The sequence below is a fragment of the Mobula hypostoma genome, chromosome 12, assembly GCF_963921235.1.
Source record: "Mobula hypostoma chromosome 12, sMobHyp1.1, whole genome shotgun sequence".
Taxonomy (NCBI): domain Eukaryota; kingdom Metazoa; phylum Chordata; class Chondrichthyes; order Myliobatiformes; family Myliobatidae; genus Mobula; species Mobula hypostoma.
This window is the reverse complement of record NC_086108.1, coordinates 13,734,033-13,752,459: the sequence shown is the minus strand read 5'-3', so window position 1 is coordinate 13,752,459 and position 18,427 is coordinate 13,734,033. Positions and strand designations below refer to the sequence as shown.

Below are 18,427 nucleotides of genomic sequence, written 5' to 3'. Positions count from 1 at the left end.
ACTGAAATGTAGGAGGATGCGGGTGAGCTTGTAGAGATTTATAAAATTAGCTGTGAATACAGGCCCAGAGCTATCAAATGCTCTTCATACGACAAGCCATTCCATTCTGGAATCATTTTCGTGAACCTCCGTTGAATCCTTTCCAGTTTCAGCACTCAAAGATAAGGGCAACATGAGGGGAATGTTCTTCACTCAGAGGGTCATGAGAGTGTGGAATGAGCATGGGAGCTTAATTTCAAAGTATAAGAGAAGTTTGGATAGGTACTTGGATGGTAGGGCTATGGTCCCAGTCAACGTTGATGGGAGTAGGCAGCTTAAATTGTTTGGCACAGACTAGATGGGCCAAAGGGCCTGTTTCTGGGCTGTACTTTTCTATGAGTCTAAATGCAGGAAAATGGCATTGGTGTAGAAAAGTATCTCGAATGGTATGGGTGAGTTGGGCTGAAGGGTTTGTATCTGTGCAATATGGTGCTGTAACTATTGTATCGCCCTACAAGGAAGTGACTTTCTGGGAAGCTAGAGAACAAGTTGCAGTGACTTTTGCAAGCATCATGGGTAAAGATCCAGAAGACTAGAGGGTGGGTAATGTTTTACCATTATTTAAGAAGGGCAACAGAGACAAGTGAGGAACTACAGGAAAGTCAGTCTGACAACAGTAAGTTACTGATTGGTTTTCTGAGGTATAGGATCTACCAGCATTTGAATAGGTAAAGATTGATTAAGGATATCCTGCTCAACTTTGTTTATGGGAGATTATTAAAATAAATTTTTGAAGAATTACCAGTAGAATTAATGAGAGCAGGGCAGTGGATGTTATCTTTTCAGACTTTGGCAAAGCTAAGGAGAGAGCTAACTAAGTGGATAAATAATCTTCACATAGACCACAAGATATTAGGCATTTGGCCTATCGAGTCTGCTTTGTCATTTGATCATTACTGATTTATTTTTCGTCTTAACCCCATTCTCATGCCTTTTGCCCACTATCTTTAACACCCTTACTAATCAAGAACATATCGACTGTTAAAATCTCTGTTTAATTTCTGATCCTTGGGGTTCTTCTGGGTGTCAAAAATGGCAAGCGGTCTTAATTTCAACATTGCAGTTTATTTTTGAGTACAAACACACACCCTAAATAAAGAGCTGAGAAACAATGGTAACAGGGAAATTAATGCTGAAGGGTGTAAGACAAAGGTATAAATAAAAGATAGTACCTCTGAAAAATCTATCACATTTATAGATAACATAAATTCCTTCCATGGAGACAAATTAGTTAGTAGGCTACTTAACTAAAACAATTGCATCACGTGGGTAATGTGCTAAAACGTAGCCAATGAGAAAGGTGATAACCGGTAGTTTAGCTGTGTTTGAGCGTTTCTGCCAGTGAGTTTGAAAAATACATGAGTTTGTTTAAAAACTACAAATTTTAGAAAAGTATTATTTTAAAAAAAGTTGTTTCCAGCAGTCCTCCCTTTTGATTCTATAAGGGATCGTGACAGAATCACATATGAAAATTCAGAGGCAAAAAAACTTAAGTGTTTACATTACAGAGTAAACAAACACAAAAAATGTAGATTATGATAATATCCAATAAAAATGTCCAGTAATTATATTTGTGCGTGAAGTCTTCCCACAGTACCTGTCTTAATCTGGAGTCACTTTAGCTTGCTTGCAGTGGCTGGTGTGTATCCACTTACTTTTATTTTCTACCTTGACTTCTGAATTGGTAATTAACAGTACTTCCCACCGAGCCCCCAGGGATTCCTTATGCGGTTTCTTCACCAGGACCCACTCGCCAGGAATCGAGGTGTGTCCTTCTGATAGAGTACTCTATACAGCAGAATCCTGTTGAGAAGCAGTCTAAACAGTTTATGTTAGTTTTGGACAATAATCAACTGAAGTATCTGACATAACATGTGTATCAAGATCAAGCGCTCCCAGTAGTGACATGGGTCACCCCGTCACCACTTCAAATGGATCAGTTTTGTTTTCTTGTTTGGGGTTGCCCTGATGCTGCATAAAGCCAAAGGAAGAGCTGTAGGCCATGGTACACCTTCCTCGTGATACCAAGTCAGCCATTGTTTGATGATGCCAGTGTCCTCGTGACAGTTGTCCTGATGACTCTGGATGATGTGGGCAGTGTAAAGACCATTCAAACTTCATCAGTCGACGATAATTCTTGACAAACATTTCCAGTGAAATGCATTTCCTGGTCAGAGTCAATGTGGCATGGCAATTCCCATCTCGGAATATAGTCAACCTCTTACCTCACAAGAGAAGAAAAGCATTGCATAATTTCAGGCTACAGTTGCAAATGTAATGGAGATGTGGTCAAAGTTGCAAAAATGACTAGGCTTGGGCCTGCAGCCTTTGTCTGCAGTGGTAGAGCAAAAATTGGATGGCTTATCTTCACTGTGGTGAAGTTGGTTTCCTATGCCAACGAGATCTAGTTCAATGCCCTCTTCTCCCACATAATTTGCATGTCCAATTCCACTTGTTATTGGTCAGCAAGTGGAGACCGTTGAACACTCTGTACTGATCTCATTTGGACGTCGATATCCTGTTCTACTTGTTTGGCAGCTTATATTAGTTCACTGTCGGATACAGCACTTTTACTCCAATTTGCTCTTGTTAGCTTCACCATCCACGAAAGAGGGCCAAATATAGTGTCTTCAATATTATTTTCGCTTATTCCTGGGGCTCCTGAGTAACTGAGTCAAATTGTCCTATAGCTAGCATTGACAGCGCATTTCCTCTATTTATTTACCAACGGTATTGTTTATATGAATCACTTAAGTAAGTAGTTAAGATTTCATTTAACTTTTCAAGTGAACCGCCAGTCTGTTTCAAAGCTTTGGCCGTTAATTTTGATATTAAAGAAAACTCCACTTTTGAATGTCACAAATCTCACAATCCCCGCTGTAACCATAATATCAGGTTACAAGCAAACAAACATCCGTCTGAACTTACATGAACTTTTTTTAAAAGGTACAAATCTTATAAAAAGTATTAGTTTTAAAAAAAGTGGTTTCCAAGACAACCTCCTCTTTAAATATACCCAATGACTCATCCTCCAAAGTCATCTGTGGCAATGAATTCTGCAGGTTCACTACCTTCTGGTAAAAGAAATTCCTTCATCTCTGTTCTAAAGGGCCATCCTTCTGTTGACACAGTGGGTGATGTGTAAATGGAACAAGCTGCCGGAGAAAGTGATCCAGGCAGTTACAATTTACTGTAAGAGCAGAGTTAGCCATTCAGCTTTCTCAATCACGTTCACCTACATTATCCCTCAACTCTCAATCCCTTAACCATTCAAGAGCCTGTTTTAAAGTCACCCATTGACTTAAACTCCACAGATTGACCGCATTCTGGCTAAAGAAATTCCTCCTCATCTCAGTTGCCTTTATTTTGAGGCTATGCCCTCAAATTCTGGACACTCATAGTAATGGAAATGTCCCCTCCATATGCAAAAGGTAACAAGTTCCAGATTCTCCCACAAGAGGAACTATTCTCTTCACATTCACTGTAAGATATCTTCAGGAGAAAAGAAGCTGCTGCCAAAAGAAGTGGTTGATACAGGCATAGTAGTATCATTTAAAAAGCAGTTGGATAGGTACATGGAGGGCCAGGGCTTAGGGGAATATGGGTAAATGCAGGAAATTGGGAGTAGCTGGGTGGGTATCATGGTTGGTATGGACTCATTGGGCTGAAGGGCCTGCATCTGTGCTCTGTGGCTCTCTGTTCATGTCTTAGTCAAATCAAAGCTCCAGTGGACACGAGCCTAACTTGTCCAACACTTAGTCTCAGATGACAACTTGCCCACTCCCAGTACAGTTCCAAGTGTTAATGTCTGCTTCCAACGTTAACATTTATCCATAAATAAGCAGAATAATAATGTACATGGTATTCTAGACATAGTTTTATCAAGGCTCTGTATCATTAAAGCATAACATCCCTAGTTTGTTATTCAATTTCCCTTGTTTTAAACAACAACAACCTGAGCATTCTCGTTTACTCAATGTACATGCACACACCATCCTTCTGTAAACCATGACCGTCAAATCCCTCTGCAACTCAGAGCTCTACAATCTCTTGTGATAAAGGAATTATTTTATTTTTTACGAGCAGAAATGCCAAAATAGACAACCTTTTGTGAAAGAGGAGGAGAATTTAATAACAAAAAATAAAATTAAAATGGAGGACATTGCGGAAGGGAAGGGTTTGATTAATCTTGGTTAAAAGGTTAGTACAACATTGTGGGTCGAAGGGCCTGTACTGTGCTTTATATCTTGTATGCTTTATTTCAAGTTTAGGAAACCAACATCAAACAGCTCTTGGACATTATAAAGAAGCTAGACAAGAACTCAAGAGGGGAATTAGGAAAGCCAGGTGGAGCTTTGGAATCCTTGACAAGTAGGATTAAAGAGAATCCCAAGGCATTCAATACATCAGTCAAGAGCAAGATGATAACAAGGAAATGGATAGGACCACTCAAGGATAGGGGAACGTGCTTGGCGACAGAGCATGTGGGTGAGGTCCTAAATGAGTACTTTGCATCAGAATTTATTTAGGAGAAGAACGTGGAGGGTAGTGAGGTCTGTGCAGGGCATTTGAGCTAAAGACAGAGGTAGTGTTGGGTCACTTAAAGAATATTAAGACAAATAGATCCACAAGGCTTGATGGTTATTTGAGAGAGGCAAGAGATGAGATTGCCATGGCTTTGATCTAGATCTTTGTGGCCTCTCTAGCCAGGGTTTTGGAAGACTGCCAATTTGCTAAAGTTCCATTTTCATGTAGAGAAATAGGAATAATGCTGGGAATTATCGATCAGTGAGTCTGATATAGTGGTAGGAAAGCTATTGGAGAGGATTTATGAGCATTTTGAAAACTATGAGCAAAACATTAGTGGCAAATCATGTCTGATTGAGGTTTTTGAGGACCTGACAAAGGTAAATGATAAAGGTAGAGCTGTCAGTGTTGTTCACGTGGATTTTAGTAAGGTATTTGTCAAGGTCCCTCATGGGAGGCTAATGCAGATGATTAAGGTGCATGGGTTCCACAGTAACTTTGCCATTTGTACTCTGAATTGCTTGTCCATAGAAGACATAGGGTAGTGGTTGATGAGACTTATTGGGCTGGAGATCTGTGACTTGTAATGTTCCACAGTGATCCATACTGGAGTCTCTTGCACTTTATAGGGCAGTACATCGTTAATGGCAAGACCATAACAGTGTAAATGTACTGAAAGATCTTGGGGTTCAAGTTACAGATCCCTGAAAGTGGCTGCACAGGTTGATAGGGTCACAAAGAAGATGAATGGCATACTTAAGCAAGAGATTCTGCAGATGCTGGAAATCTTGGGGAACACACATACAATGCTGGAGGAATTCAGCAGGCCAGGCAGCATTTATTAAAAGTCAAATGTTCTGCCTCTTTCTTTCCAGTCCTGATGAAGGGTTTCAGCCCTTATTTCCATGCAACATGGTGGGTGGAAGGGTCTGTTCTATACTGTACTGTTCTCTGTTCATGTTTGCCAGATCTTTGCCCACTCACTTAACCAACCTGTATTCCTCTGCAATTTCCTTGTGTTGTCTTCTGCTAATTTCCTACTTTAATTGTGTCATCAGCAAATTTAGCAATGCTATCTTCAGTGTGTGTCTAAGTCACTATATAAATTATAAAAACTGAGGCTCCAACACCATTCACTCTGGCGCACCTTTTGTTCTAATTTTACTTAGCAATGACCTATTCATTCCTTTTCTGTGTTCCTTGTTAGCAGCCCATCTTTTGTCCACACCAATACTTCTTGCACGTGAAATATGGTTCAAATTAACTGTATTATCGAAGTACATGTATTCCACGATTTACAATCCTGAGATTCATTTTCTTGCAGGCATACACAGTAAATCCAAGAAACACAATAGAATCAATGAAAGACTGAACCCAAAAGGACAGACAAACAATCAATGTGCAAAAGACAACAAACTGTGCAAATACATAATAATAATAAATAAATAAGCTATAAGTATGGAGAACTTGAGATGAAGAGTCCATAGGTTGTGGGAACAGTTCACTGATGGTGTGAGTGAAGTTATCCTCTCTGGTTCAAGAGCCTGGTGGTTGGTGATAACTATTCCTGAACCTGGTGTTGTGAGTCCTGAGGCTCCTATACCTCCTACCTGATGGCTGCAGTGAGAAAGAGAGCATGGACTAGATGGTGGGGGTCCTAGCCGATAGATACTGCTTTGTGGGGAGGGCTTTACCTGTGACGGACTGGGCTATGTCCACTACTTTATGTAGGATTTTCTGTTCAAGGGTTTTGGTGTTTCCATACCAGGCTGTGATGTAGCCAGTCAATATACTCTCCACCACACGTCGCGTAGGGAGCGATCCCTGCGGAAAGCAGAAGGTAAGGGAGAGAGTTCTCAAACATCCAGTGATGCCACCCACACCCCCTCTTCCACCATTTTCAAATCTCTTTTCCTTCTTTCACCTTATATCCTTGCCTGCCCATCGCCACCATCTGGTACTCCCCCACTCCCCCCTTTTTCTTTTTTCCATGGCTTTCTGTCTCTTTCACCAATCAACTTCCCAGCTCTTTATTTCATCCCTCCTTCTCCAGGTTTCACCTATCATCTTGTTTCTCTCTCTCCTTCCCCCACTTTTTAAATCTACTCCTCAATTTTTTCTCCACTCCTGCCAAAGGGTTTCAGCCCGAAATGTCGACTGTGCTTTTTTTTGTAGGTGCTGCCTGGCCTGTTCAGTTCATCCAGCATTTTGTGTGTGTTGCTCAGATTTGTCTCATTCTGTTTTTTTTTATTACTTCTTACCCTGTTAGTCTTTGCTGTTTTATATGTGATCTTTTGACATGTCACCTGTTTCTATAATGTTGATACTTTTTTTTAACTTGTTAGTTAACTACAGATGCTGGTTTTTCCCCCTTGGAATTTTCTTTCTTGTGGAATGCTTCTGTTTGGAAAAGATTCCCTCAGATGTCTACCTCTGCAGTTTGATTGTCTAATCCTGTAACCTGATTGTCTGGCTCTGCTTTCATGCCCTGACATAAGTTAAAATACAAGTCTGGTATCCGTCTCCTTCAACTGTAAAATTCACATCATTGTTACCTTGAGGCATCTTCACAATGAGGTCATGAATTAAATCTAACACACTGCACAATATCATCTACAAACAAGAGAAAATCTGCAGATGCTGGAAATCCAAACAACGCACACAAAATGCTGGCGGAACTCAGCAGGCTAGGCAACACCTATGAAAAATACAGTTGACGTTTTGGACCAAGACCCTTCATCAAGACTGGAAAAAAATCTCACCTTTTGGTATCCTCTTTAATATTATTGGCTTGCTTACTTTTGTATTCCATCTTTATCTTTTTTTGGTTGCCTTCTGTTAGTATTCAAATGCTTCCCAATCCTCTAACTTGCCACTAATTTTTGCTCTACTATATGCCCTCTGTTTGGCTTTTATGTTAGCTTTGATTTCTCTTATTCATGGTTGTGTCATCTTGCCTTTAAAATATTTCTTCCTTTTTGGAATGTATATAACCTGTGCCTTTCAAATTGCTTCCAGAAATTCCAGCCATTGCTGCTTTGGCGTCATCCCTGCCAGTGAACTTTTTAAATTAATTTTGGCCAGCTCCTCTCTCATGTCTCTGTATTGCCTTTTCCTCTACTGTAATACTGATATATCTGACTTTAACTTCTCCTTCTCAAATTTCAGAGTGAATCTGATCATGTTATTATCACTCGCCCTTAAGGGTTCTTTTACCCTAAGCTCTCTGATCAATTCAGGTTCACAGCACAACACCCAATCCAGAATAGCTGATCCCATAATGAGCCATCTCATAGGCACTAAAGAAACTAACCCCCCCCCCCCCCCGCCGCCACCCCCGGAATCCAGCACCTACCTGATTTTCCCAATCTACTTGCATATCAAAATCCTCCATGACTATTGTAACACTGCCCTTTTGGCATGCATTTTCTATCTCCCATTGTAATTTGTAGACCACATCCTTACTACTGTAAGGGGGTCTGAATACATCTTTCATCAGGGTGTTTTTATCCTTGCAGTTTCTTAGCTCAATTCACAACGATTCAACACTTTCTGACCTTATGTCACTTATTCCTAATCATTTGAGTTCATATTTTATCAACAGAGCAATGTCACCACCTCTGCCTTCCTGCCTGTCCTTTTGATACGATGTTTATCCTTGGACATTAAGCTCCCAGCTATATTCTGATTTATAATTCAGTGATGCCAACATCATTCTCGCCAATCTGTAACTGTGCTACAGGTTTATCTACCTTATTCCGTATATTGTGCGCATTGAAGTATAACACCTTTAGTCCTGTATTCACCCTTTTCAATCTTGTCCACCTTATATGTTGCAACTCATCTTGTTGATTGTAATTTTGCCCAGCACCAACCTCTCCTTGCTAAGAGTCTCACTACACATTGTCTTTGTAAACCAACAATCTCATCTTCTGAACCCCTGCACCCTGCACCAGTTCCTCAGCCCACACATTCACCTGCCAAATCATACTATTCTTACCTTCACTGGTACATGGCACAGGCAGCAATTCAGAGATTACTACCCTAGAGGTACCACCAAGCTCCCTAAAATCTCTCTTCAGGACCTCTTCACCGTGTCCACCTAATGTCATTGGTGCCAATATGTACCAAGACTTCTGGCTGCTCACCTTCGCCCTTGAAAGTGCCATGGACCTGATCTGAGACATCCCTGATCCTGGCACCAGATGTGTCTCTGTCACACCCACAGAACCTAATCTCTGTTCTTCTGACTAAGCAATCTCCTATGAACTCTGCAGTCCTCTTCACCTTTCTGTTCTTTTGAGCCACAGCACCGGACTCAGTGCCAGAGACCTGGTCACTCTGGTTCCTCCCGATAGGTCGTTCCCCTCAATGGTATCTAAAGTTGTATACTTGTTATTGAGGGAACAGCCACAGTTGTACTCTGCACTCTCTGTGCATTTCCCCTCTTCCTGACAGTCACCTAGTTACCTGTCTCCCGCAACCCAGGGGTGACTACTTCCCTGTAGCTCCTGTCTATCATCTCCTCATTATAAAACATAGAATAGTACAGCACAGTACAGGCCCTTCGGCCCCCAATGTTGTGCTGACCCTCAAACCCTGCCTCCCATATAAGCCCCCAGCTTAAATTCCTCCATATACCTGTCCAGTAGTCTCTCAAACTTCACTAGTGTATCTGCGTCCATCACTGACTCAGGCAGGGCATTCCATGCACCAACCACTCTCTGAGTGGAAAAAACCTTCCTCTAATATCCCCCTTGAACTTCCCACCCCTTACTTTAAAGCCATGTCCTCTTGTATTGAGCAGTGGTGCCCTGGGGAAAAGGCGCTGGCTATCCACTCTATCTATTCTTCTTTTTATCTTGTACACCTCTATCTTGTCTCCTCTCATCCTCCTTCACTCCAATGAGTAAAGCCCTCGCTCCCTTAATCTCTGATCATAATGCATACTTTCTAAACCAGGCAGCATCCTGGTAAATCTCCTCTGTACCCTTTCCAATGCTTCCACATCCTTCCTATAATGAGGCGACCAGAACTGGACACGGTACTCCAAGTGTGGCCTAACCAGAGTTTTATAGAGCTGCATCATTACATCGCGACTCTTAAACTCTATCCCTCGACTTATGAAGGCTAACACCCCATAAGCCTTCTTAACTACCCTATCCACCTGTGAGGCAACTTTCAGGGATCTGTGGACATGTACCCCGAGATCCCTCTGCTCCTCCACACTACCAAGTATCCTGCCATTTACTTTGTACTCTGCCTTGGAGTTTGTCCTTCCAAAGTGTACCACCTCACAGTTCTCCGGGTTGAGCTCCATCTGCCACTTCTCAGCCCACTTCTGCATCCTGTCAATGTCTCTCTGCAATCTCTGACAATCCTCTACACTATCTACAACACCACCAACCTTTGTGTCATCTGAAAACTTGCCAACCCACCCTTCTACCCCCACATCCAGGTCAGTAATAAAAATCACAAAAAGTAGAGGTCCCAGAACAGATCCTTGTGGGACACCACTAGTCACAATCCTCCAATCTGAATGTACTCCCTCCACCACCACCCTCTGCCTTCTGCAGGCAAGCCAATTCTGAATCTACCTGGCCAAACTTCCCTGGATCCCATGCCTTCTGACTTTCTGAATAAGTGTGCCGTGTGGATCCTTGTCAAATGCCTTACTAAAATCCATATAGATCACATCCACTGCACTACCCTCATCTATATGCCTGGTCACCTCCTCAAAGAACTCTATCAGGCTTGTTAGACACGATTTACCCTTCACAAAGCCATGCTGACTGTCCCTGATCAGACCATGATTCTCTAAATGCCTATAGATCCTATCTCTAAGAATCTTTTCCAACAGCTTTCCCACCACAGACGTAAGGCTCAGTGGTCTATAATTACCCGGACTATCCCTACTACCTTTTTTGAACAAGGGGACAACATTCGCCTCCCTCCAATCCTCCGGTACCATTCCCGTGGACAACGAGGACATAAAGATCCTAGCCAGAGGCTCAGCAATCTCTTCCCTCGCCTCGTGGAGCAGCCTGGGGAATATTCCATCAGGCCCCGGGGACTTATCTGTCCTCATGTACTTTAACAACTCCAACACCTCCTCTCCCTTAATATGAACATGCTCCAGAACATCAACCTCACTCATATTGTCCTTACCATCATCAAGTTCCCTCTCATTAGTGAATACTGAAGAGAAGTATTCATTGAGGACTTCGCTCACTTCCACAGCCTCCAGGCACATCTTTCCACCTTTATCTCTAATTGGTCCTACCTTCACTCCTGTCATCCTTTTTTTCTTCACATAATTGAAGAATGCCTTGGGGTTTTCCTTTACCCTACTCACCAAGACCTTCTCATGCCCCCTTCTTGCTCTTCTCAGCCCCTTCTTAAGCTCCTTTCTTGCTTCCCTGTATTCCTCAATAGACCCATCTGATCCTTGCTTCCTAAACCTCATGTATGCTGCCTTCTTCCACCTGACTAGATTTTCCACCTCACTTGTCACCCATGATTCCTTCACCCTACCATTCTTTATCTTCCTCGCCAGGACAAGTTTATCCCTAACATCCTGCAAGAGATCTCTAAACATCGACCACATGTCTATAGTACATTTTCCTGCAAAAACATCATCCCAATTCACACCCGCAAGTTCTAGCCTTATAGCTTCATAATTTGCCTTTCCCCAATTAAAAATTTTCCTGTCCTCTCTGATTCTATCCTTTTCCATGATAATGCTAAAGGTCAGGGAGTGGTGGTCACTGTCCCCCAGATGCTCACCCACTGAGAGATCTGTGACCTGACTCGGTTCATTACCTAGTACTAGATCTAATATGGCATTCCCCTAGTCGGCCTGTCCACATACTGTGACAGGAATCTGTCCTGGACACACTTAATAAACTCTGCCCCATCTAAACCCTTGGAACTAAACAGGTGCCAATCAATATTAGGGAAGTTAAAGTCACCCATGATAACAACCCTGTTATTTTTGCACCTTTCCAAAATCTGCCTCCCAATCTGCTCCTCTGTATCTCTGCTGCTACCAGGGGGCCTATAGAATACCCCCAATAGAGTAACTGCTCCCTTCCTGTTCCTGACTTCCACCCATACTGACTCAAAGTAGGATCCTGCTCCATTATCCACCCTTTCTATAGCTGTAATATTATCCCTGACTAGTAATGCCACTCCTCCTCCCCTTTTTCCACTCTCTCTATCTCTCTTAAAGCACTGAAATCCAGGAATATTGAAAATCCATTCCTGCCCTGGTGCCGGCCAAGTCTCTGTAATGGCCACTACATCATAATTCCATGTATGTATCCAAGCTCTCAGTTCATCAACTTTGTTCCTCATTCTCCCGTATGAATCAAAGGTCATCGAGCTGCAGTTCCAGTTCCTTGATATGTTCTTTCAGGAGTTGCAGCTTGGTGCACCTGGAGCAGATGTGTTTATTCGGGAGTCTGGAGATCTCCCAGACTTCCCTCATTCTGCACAGAATACAAAACACTGCCCCGGAGCCATTCTCACTGAACTACAATACCCTAACAGACGAGAAATGAATAAATAAGAACAGAGAGAGAGAGGGTAACTTATAAAATAAAATGCCACGTCCAAACCTAATCTCACCCAAGCCTGATGAGCCAAAGCCACTCTTAACACTGGCACTCTCCAAACCAATGGCTGTTCCACTTGCACTTGAGGTATTTTTATCTGCCCCTTCTAATGAACCCCTCTTGCTGATTGGTCACTCCTCAACTCAGGGAAACTACTGCAATACTCTGTCTTTAAAATCTTGATCACCGTCCTGATTAAAAGGTAACTCTTTTCCCTCACCCCGACGTGGATTGTCTAACTCAGAGAAAACGGGTGCGAAACATGCATCTTAAATCTTGAATGCAGACCTAACTGAAAGGTAGCTATTTTTATGCACGCCCTCTTGCTGATTGGTCACTCCTCAACTTAGAGAAACTGCTACGAAACTCTGTCTTTAAAATCTCTATCGACATCTTGATTAAAAGGTAGCTCTTTTTTCGCATCCCTGATGCGTCCTGCAAGATCCTTATCTATAGCTTTCTTAAAACTTGAGGAGTTGTTGTCACTGTTCCCTAACTGCTCATCCACTGAAAGGTCAGTCACCTAGCCAAGGCTCATTACCCAACACCAGGTCCATTACAGCCTCCCCTCTTGTTGAACTATCTACATATTTATTTAAGCAACCCTCTTGGATGCACTGAACAAGTTGTTCCCCATCTAAACCATTTGTACTAAGAAGGTCCCAGTTATATAAGGAACAACAGCCCTATTGTTTTTATACATTTCTTTAATCTGCCTGCACATCTGTTCCTCACAGTCCAGGTGGCTATTGGGGATCTATCATACGATTCCATCAGAATGATTGCACCCTTTCTATTTTTGAGTTCTACCCATATGTCTTTTCTGAGTGCAGATGTGATATTGTCCCTGATTAGTGGTGCACCTACCCCCTCCCCACCCTTCTGTTACCTCCCTCTCTATCTTTTCTAAAACATCAAAACCCTGGGACATTTAGAACCCATTCCTGGCCCTATCTCAAGCAAGAGCCATACTCAAAGTTCATCATTTTTACCCATAATACTCCTAGCATTAAAATGCACAAACTTTATCCTTTCCACCCCATTGTATGTATTACTTTTCTCCTGCCTATTTTTACTGGTCCTGACATCTACCTTCCTCTGCATCCCTCCACTTTCTGACCTTGTAGCCTGCTGCCCATCCCCCTGCAAAAACTAGTTTAAACTCTCTCAAGTGGCACTAGTGAATCTTCTGGCTAGGAAATTAGTTCCTCTCCAGTTTAACTGAAGCACTACCCTTCAACTTATCTTTGTGTCATCCGCAAACTTGGCCACAAAGCCATCAATCCCATCATTCAGCTTATTAACATGTAACGTAAAAAGTAGTGGATCCAACTCAGACTCCCTATGGAACACCACTAATCAGCAGCAGCCAACCTGAGAAGGCCTCCTTCATTCCCACTCTTTGACTTCTGCTAGTCAGCCGGTCTTCTATCCATGCTAGTTTCTATTCTGTAAAACCATGGGCTTTTACCTTGTTTAGCAGCCTCACGTGCAACACCTTGTCAAAGGCATTCAGAAAATCAATGTAAGCAACATCCACTGATGCTCCTTTGTTTATTCTGCTTTTTACTTCCTCAAAGAATTAGAACAGATTTGTCAGGCAACATCTCGCTTTAAGGAAACCATGCTGATTTTGGGTTGTTTTTTCACATGCTTCCAAGTTCCCTGAAACCACCTCCTTAAATAATGGACTCATCCTTAAATAATGAGGTCATGCTAATAAACCAGTAATTTCCCATCCTTTGCCTCCCTCCTTTCTTAAGATTGGAGCGACATTTGCAGACTTGTTGTGTGCTCTGGAACCATTCCTGACTGTGGTGATTCTTCAAGAATCACTGCGAGTGCTTCCACAATCTCTTTGGCTGCCTCTTTCAGAAGGCTGGGGTGTAGTTCATCCAGTCCAGGTGACTTGTCCACCTTTAGACCTTATTGCTTTGCAGGCACCACCTCCTTAGTAATGAATCACCAGCATATCTCATAAAATTTGTTAACTTACCAGCAGCAGTACAATGCAAGACATTATAAATGTAGAAAAAAATAAATATATGGATTACAATAAGTATATATGTATGTTAAATAGTTAAATTTAAAATGGTGCAAAAACAGAAATAATAAAAAAGTGAGGCACTGTTCATGGGTTCAATGTCCATTTAGAAATTTGATGGCGATGGGGAAGAAGCTGTTTCTGAATCACTGAGTGTGTGCCTTCAGGTTTCTGTACCTCCAGCCTGATTGTAGCAATGAGAAGAAGGCATGTCGTCGGCGAAGGGGGCCCTTAATGATGGACACCACCTCTCTGAGGCACTGCTCCGTGAAGATATTTTGGATACTGTGGAAGAGAGTTCACTCACTTCTGTCCCTATCTGTTGAATTTCTGGCATGTTGCCAGTGAAGACTGATACAAAACAGTTCTGAATTGTTTACTGCTCACTTTTCACCAATTATCACTGACAAACTCTACTGCCTGTAAAAGGTTAACCTTTGCACTTTCTCCCTTGGTTGTTCACCAGTTTTCTGCGATAATATCTTTAAATTTTTTATGATTCCCATATAAATTGACTGCATTAAGGATGTTGGATTGGCAGGCAGAAATTCCAGCCGGATGTTTCTCAAACATTCTGAATCAGGGTGTACTGTACAATTGTCAATAAGCCTAAGAACTTTACTTGATTTCCGTTGTAGCTTCATATCCCAACTCATCAGACATTACTTAAAATTTCAGAAGTCATGCATGCATTCTTTTTAGCATAGTACTCGAATGGTAAACTATCCACTCTTAGCCCCTGAAAGTATCGAGGCTTAACGCTCTTCCCAGTAGCTAACAATTTCTTTTTATCAGTTCTTGACATATTTGAACAATGCTACACAGTTTGCAATCCATTGTTTTCTTTGAACCTGATATTGTTGTGTCTTTATAGTAGAGGGAACTATCAGGTGGGGTGTGATTTTTTTCCAAAAAGGCCTGTTTCATTGGCATTGTGAATATCACCTGATCAAAATTTTTGAAGCAAGTCAGTGAGTTTTGTCGATTTCCATGTTTCTGCACGTAGAGCATTAGCACTATCTTTCTCGGCATGCGTTTTCTTGAATTTAATGTGCCGACATTTCCAGTGAGACAACCAACCATCTGTTGCTTTAAAATCCTGTGACGACCTTCTTAGATAACTCCTCTGACTTGTTTTTAACATTGGTCCACTGACACACGCAGCTTGTCCAGTTACAATGGAAAATCATTCATTGAGGGCCTCTTAAACATCTTGCCTTCACACCTTCATTTTTGGGATGTTCCCTGTTGTCACTTGTTTAATGCCCATTGCCTCTATCAAGCGTGCAATTTCAGATTTCGGCACTCTAGATGTCTCTGCCAGCTGACGATGAGTAGTGGTAGGCGGATGACTTTTAATTTGATCCAGAAGGGTAATTTTTTTGGCAATTGTCAAATCCTTTCATGTCACCTTGGCAAGGGTCTCAAATTTTTTTTAAGTCAAAAATTAAAGCAAAACAAAATGATCAAAAATCACTGATTTTTGAATCTTCATCCATCGACCCAATGGACAACGTAACACAAGCACACGCTACTGACATTGTTTAAAAACTGTTTGCTCTAAGCAAGGCATAGTGTCTGCCACACAACAGCCACACAAGTGCACGTGACTGGCGCTTGTTAGAAACAGTGTCCTGTCCCAATTAAGCGGCATTGTGTTCCAACTAAATGAAGGGAAACCTGGTTATTTTCTTCATTAGTTTTTGTTCTTTAAGAGTTGTCTTAAATAAGTGGCTATCCTGATTAACCAATGACCCAATTAACTTGAATCTGTTGTAAAATTCTGACAGTAGGGAATGTTGTTTTCAGTTCGAAAATTAGACGGTGTATGCTGGAAATCAGAAATAAAAACAGATCATGCTGCTGAAACTCGGACATCATCTATGCAAAGAGAAATTTTAACAATTCATGTCAGAAATCTTATAGTTAAAGTCTTAACTCTGCTTCTTTGTCCACAGATGCAGCCTGATTTCTTGAGTACTCGCAGCATTCATTGGTTTATGCATGCACACACAGAGTAGTCATTATTTTCCAAAAGCTTCTTGATGACTTTTAAGAAATCAACACCCAGGAGGTCAAACGGCATCTGTGGAAATATACAGAATTAACTTATCAGTGTCATCATGTGAACATGGAATTTGCATAAAATACTCACTACATTGTGTACATTGAGTTGCATTGCACTAAAATGACCAATAATGTACACTACCTCACTTTTTTAATATACATTATTTCTGTTTTTGCACATTTTAAAAATCTATTCGATATACATAATTAATTTGTTTATTATTAAGTTTTATTTTATTTATTATTATTTTTTTCTCTGCTGGATTATATATTGTATTGAACTGCTGCTGCTAGGTTAACAAGTTTCACGTCACATGCCAGTGATAGTAAACCTGATTCTGATATCACTAAATCGTAAGATAATGCCGGTAAACCTGAATAAATAATCAGTAATGCATGGACAGCGTCTATTTGTAAGCAATCAACAAAATATAAGCAGTGGTTTAACAATTTAGTCAGTTTAAATTGGATAAACTATCCATTGTGAAATGAGATGGCAGTGAAAGAATTACACTTTTGTGGATGAGCAAATCTGAAAACTTTGTCTCCTACTTCTGCTGCAGTTAATGATTGGAATTTTCCATTTGGAACAGAAGTGTTAGATGTGTTATCCTAAATGATCATTGAACTATTGCCTTAACAGAAGTTATTTCTCTAACATGATTTTTTTCTTTTACAGCTATGTGATAGAGAAAGGTGTCTGCTATTTGGTCTTATGTGATGCATCATATTCAAAAAAACTGGCTTTTGCGTATCTTGAGGACCTGCAGGCAGAATTTGACGAGCAGCATGGAAAGAAAGTCCCAACAGTCTCCCGCCCTTACTCGTTCATTGAATTTGGTGAGTGTACCATTCCCTGGTCTTGCTCTTTTATTTGCAATCGCCTCTCTTGTCACTCACACCTAGCTGCCTCCTTGTTCGGTTTATAGGTGTTCAGTGAGGGTGAGACTTTTAGAAGGGAAGCTTTAATTTTATTTAAAAAGAAAATTAGTCTAAGCATTCCACATTCTTTTGATTTTTTTCAGGAATTTGAGATCACGAGACAATTACTTTTGGAGAGTAGTGGACCAGATTTAAAATTGAAGTTGGGGTTTTCTGTGGAGTTTGCGATTGCAGGACAGTTACTTGCAGAGAGTAACATGCTAGGTTAAGAAGGTGAACGGGACCTGTTGGGACTTTCTTCAGAGCTTGAGATTGTATGGATAATTAGGAATTTGGCAAGGACTAATAGAAAGAAGTTAGTTTTAAACCAAACGACCATTGTAGGAGCAGCCATTGTTAGAATGTGCCAGGGTTAGAATGGGGAGCTGAGGCTTTGGATCAGGATGCTTTGGCAAGAAGAGGTGAAAGTTTAGGTAAGCTTCTGTTAAGTTTCTTTCTTTCTTGCTTACTGCCCAGTTAAAGCAGTGGGAATGACAGTCGGGACATTGGAGGGCTCCTCTTGCGGAATGTGGGAAGGCAGAGAGACCTTCGGTATCGCTGGCTGCCACACCTACAAGGTCATACAACTGCAGCTTCTTACAGACCACTTTAGGGAACTGCAACTGGAGCTGAATGACCTTTGGGTCATACGGGAAATGGAGAGGTGATTGATAGGATTTACAGGGAAGTTGTTACACCTAAGGTGACATGTAACTGAGCGACCATCAGAAGAGAGAAAGAGGGTAGGCAGCCAGTACAGGATATGCCTGTGACGTTTGCCTCAATAATGAGTATATTGTTTTGGATAGCAGCAAAGCCAAGCATTCAGGTTTCTGGCACTGAGTCTGGCTCTGTGACTGAAGGGAAGGGAGGAGAAGAGGCGAGCACTAGGGACAGATAGGTGATTTTTTTTTTGTATGAGAATGAGATCTCCGGATAGTATGTTGACTCCCAGGTGTTAGGGTCAGAAACATCCTGGATTCAGTCCATAGCGTTCTTAATGGGGAAGGTGAGCAGCCAAAGATTGTGCATACGTTGGTACCAATGGCAAAGGCAGGAAGGTTGACGGGGCCTTGGAAAGTGAGTTCGGGAGTTAGGAGCAAAGCTAAAGGACGGGATGATGATCTCCAGATTGCACCTATGCCATGTGCTAGTGAGGCTAGAAATAGGAAGATAATACTGTTTAACACACGGCTTAGGAGATGGTGCAGAA

General features: G+C 41.6%; 1 protein-coding gene across 2 annotated transcripts in view; it reads left to right on the top strand.

Annotated features, from left to right (window-relative positions):
- LOC134354619 (vesicle-trafficking protein SEC22b) overlaps nt 1–18,427 on the top strand; it is a 46,490-nt gene that overhangs the window by 11,614 nt on the left and 16,449 nt on the right. For both annotated transcript variants that reach the window (XM_063063632.1, XM_063063633.1), the window contains exon 3: nt 16,973–17,133. In XM_063063632.1, coding sequence (XP_062919702.1) covers nt 16,973–17,133 — 161 coding nt within the window. The remainder of the gene's footprint in view (nt 1–16,972; nt 17,134–18,427) is intronic.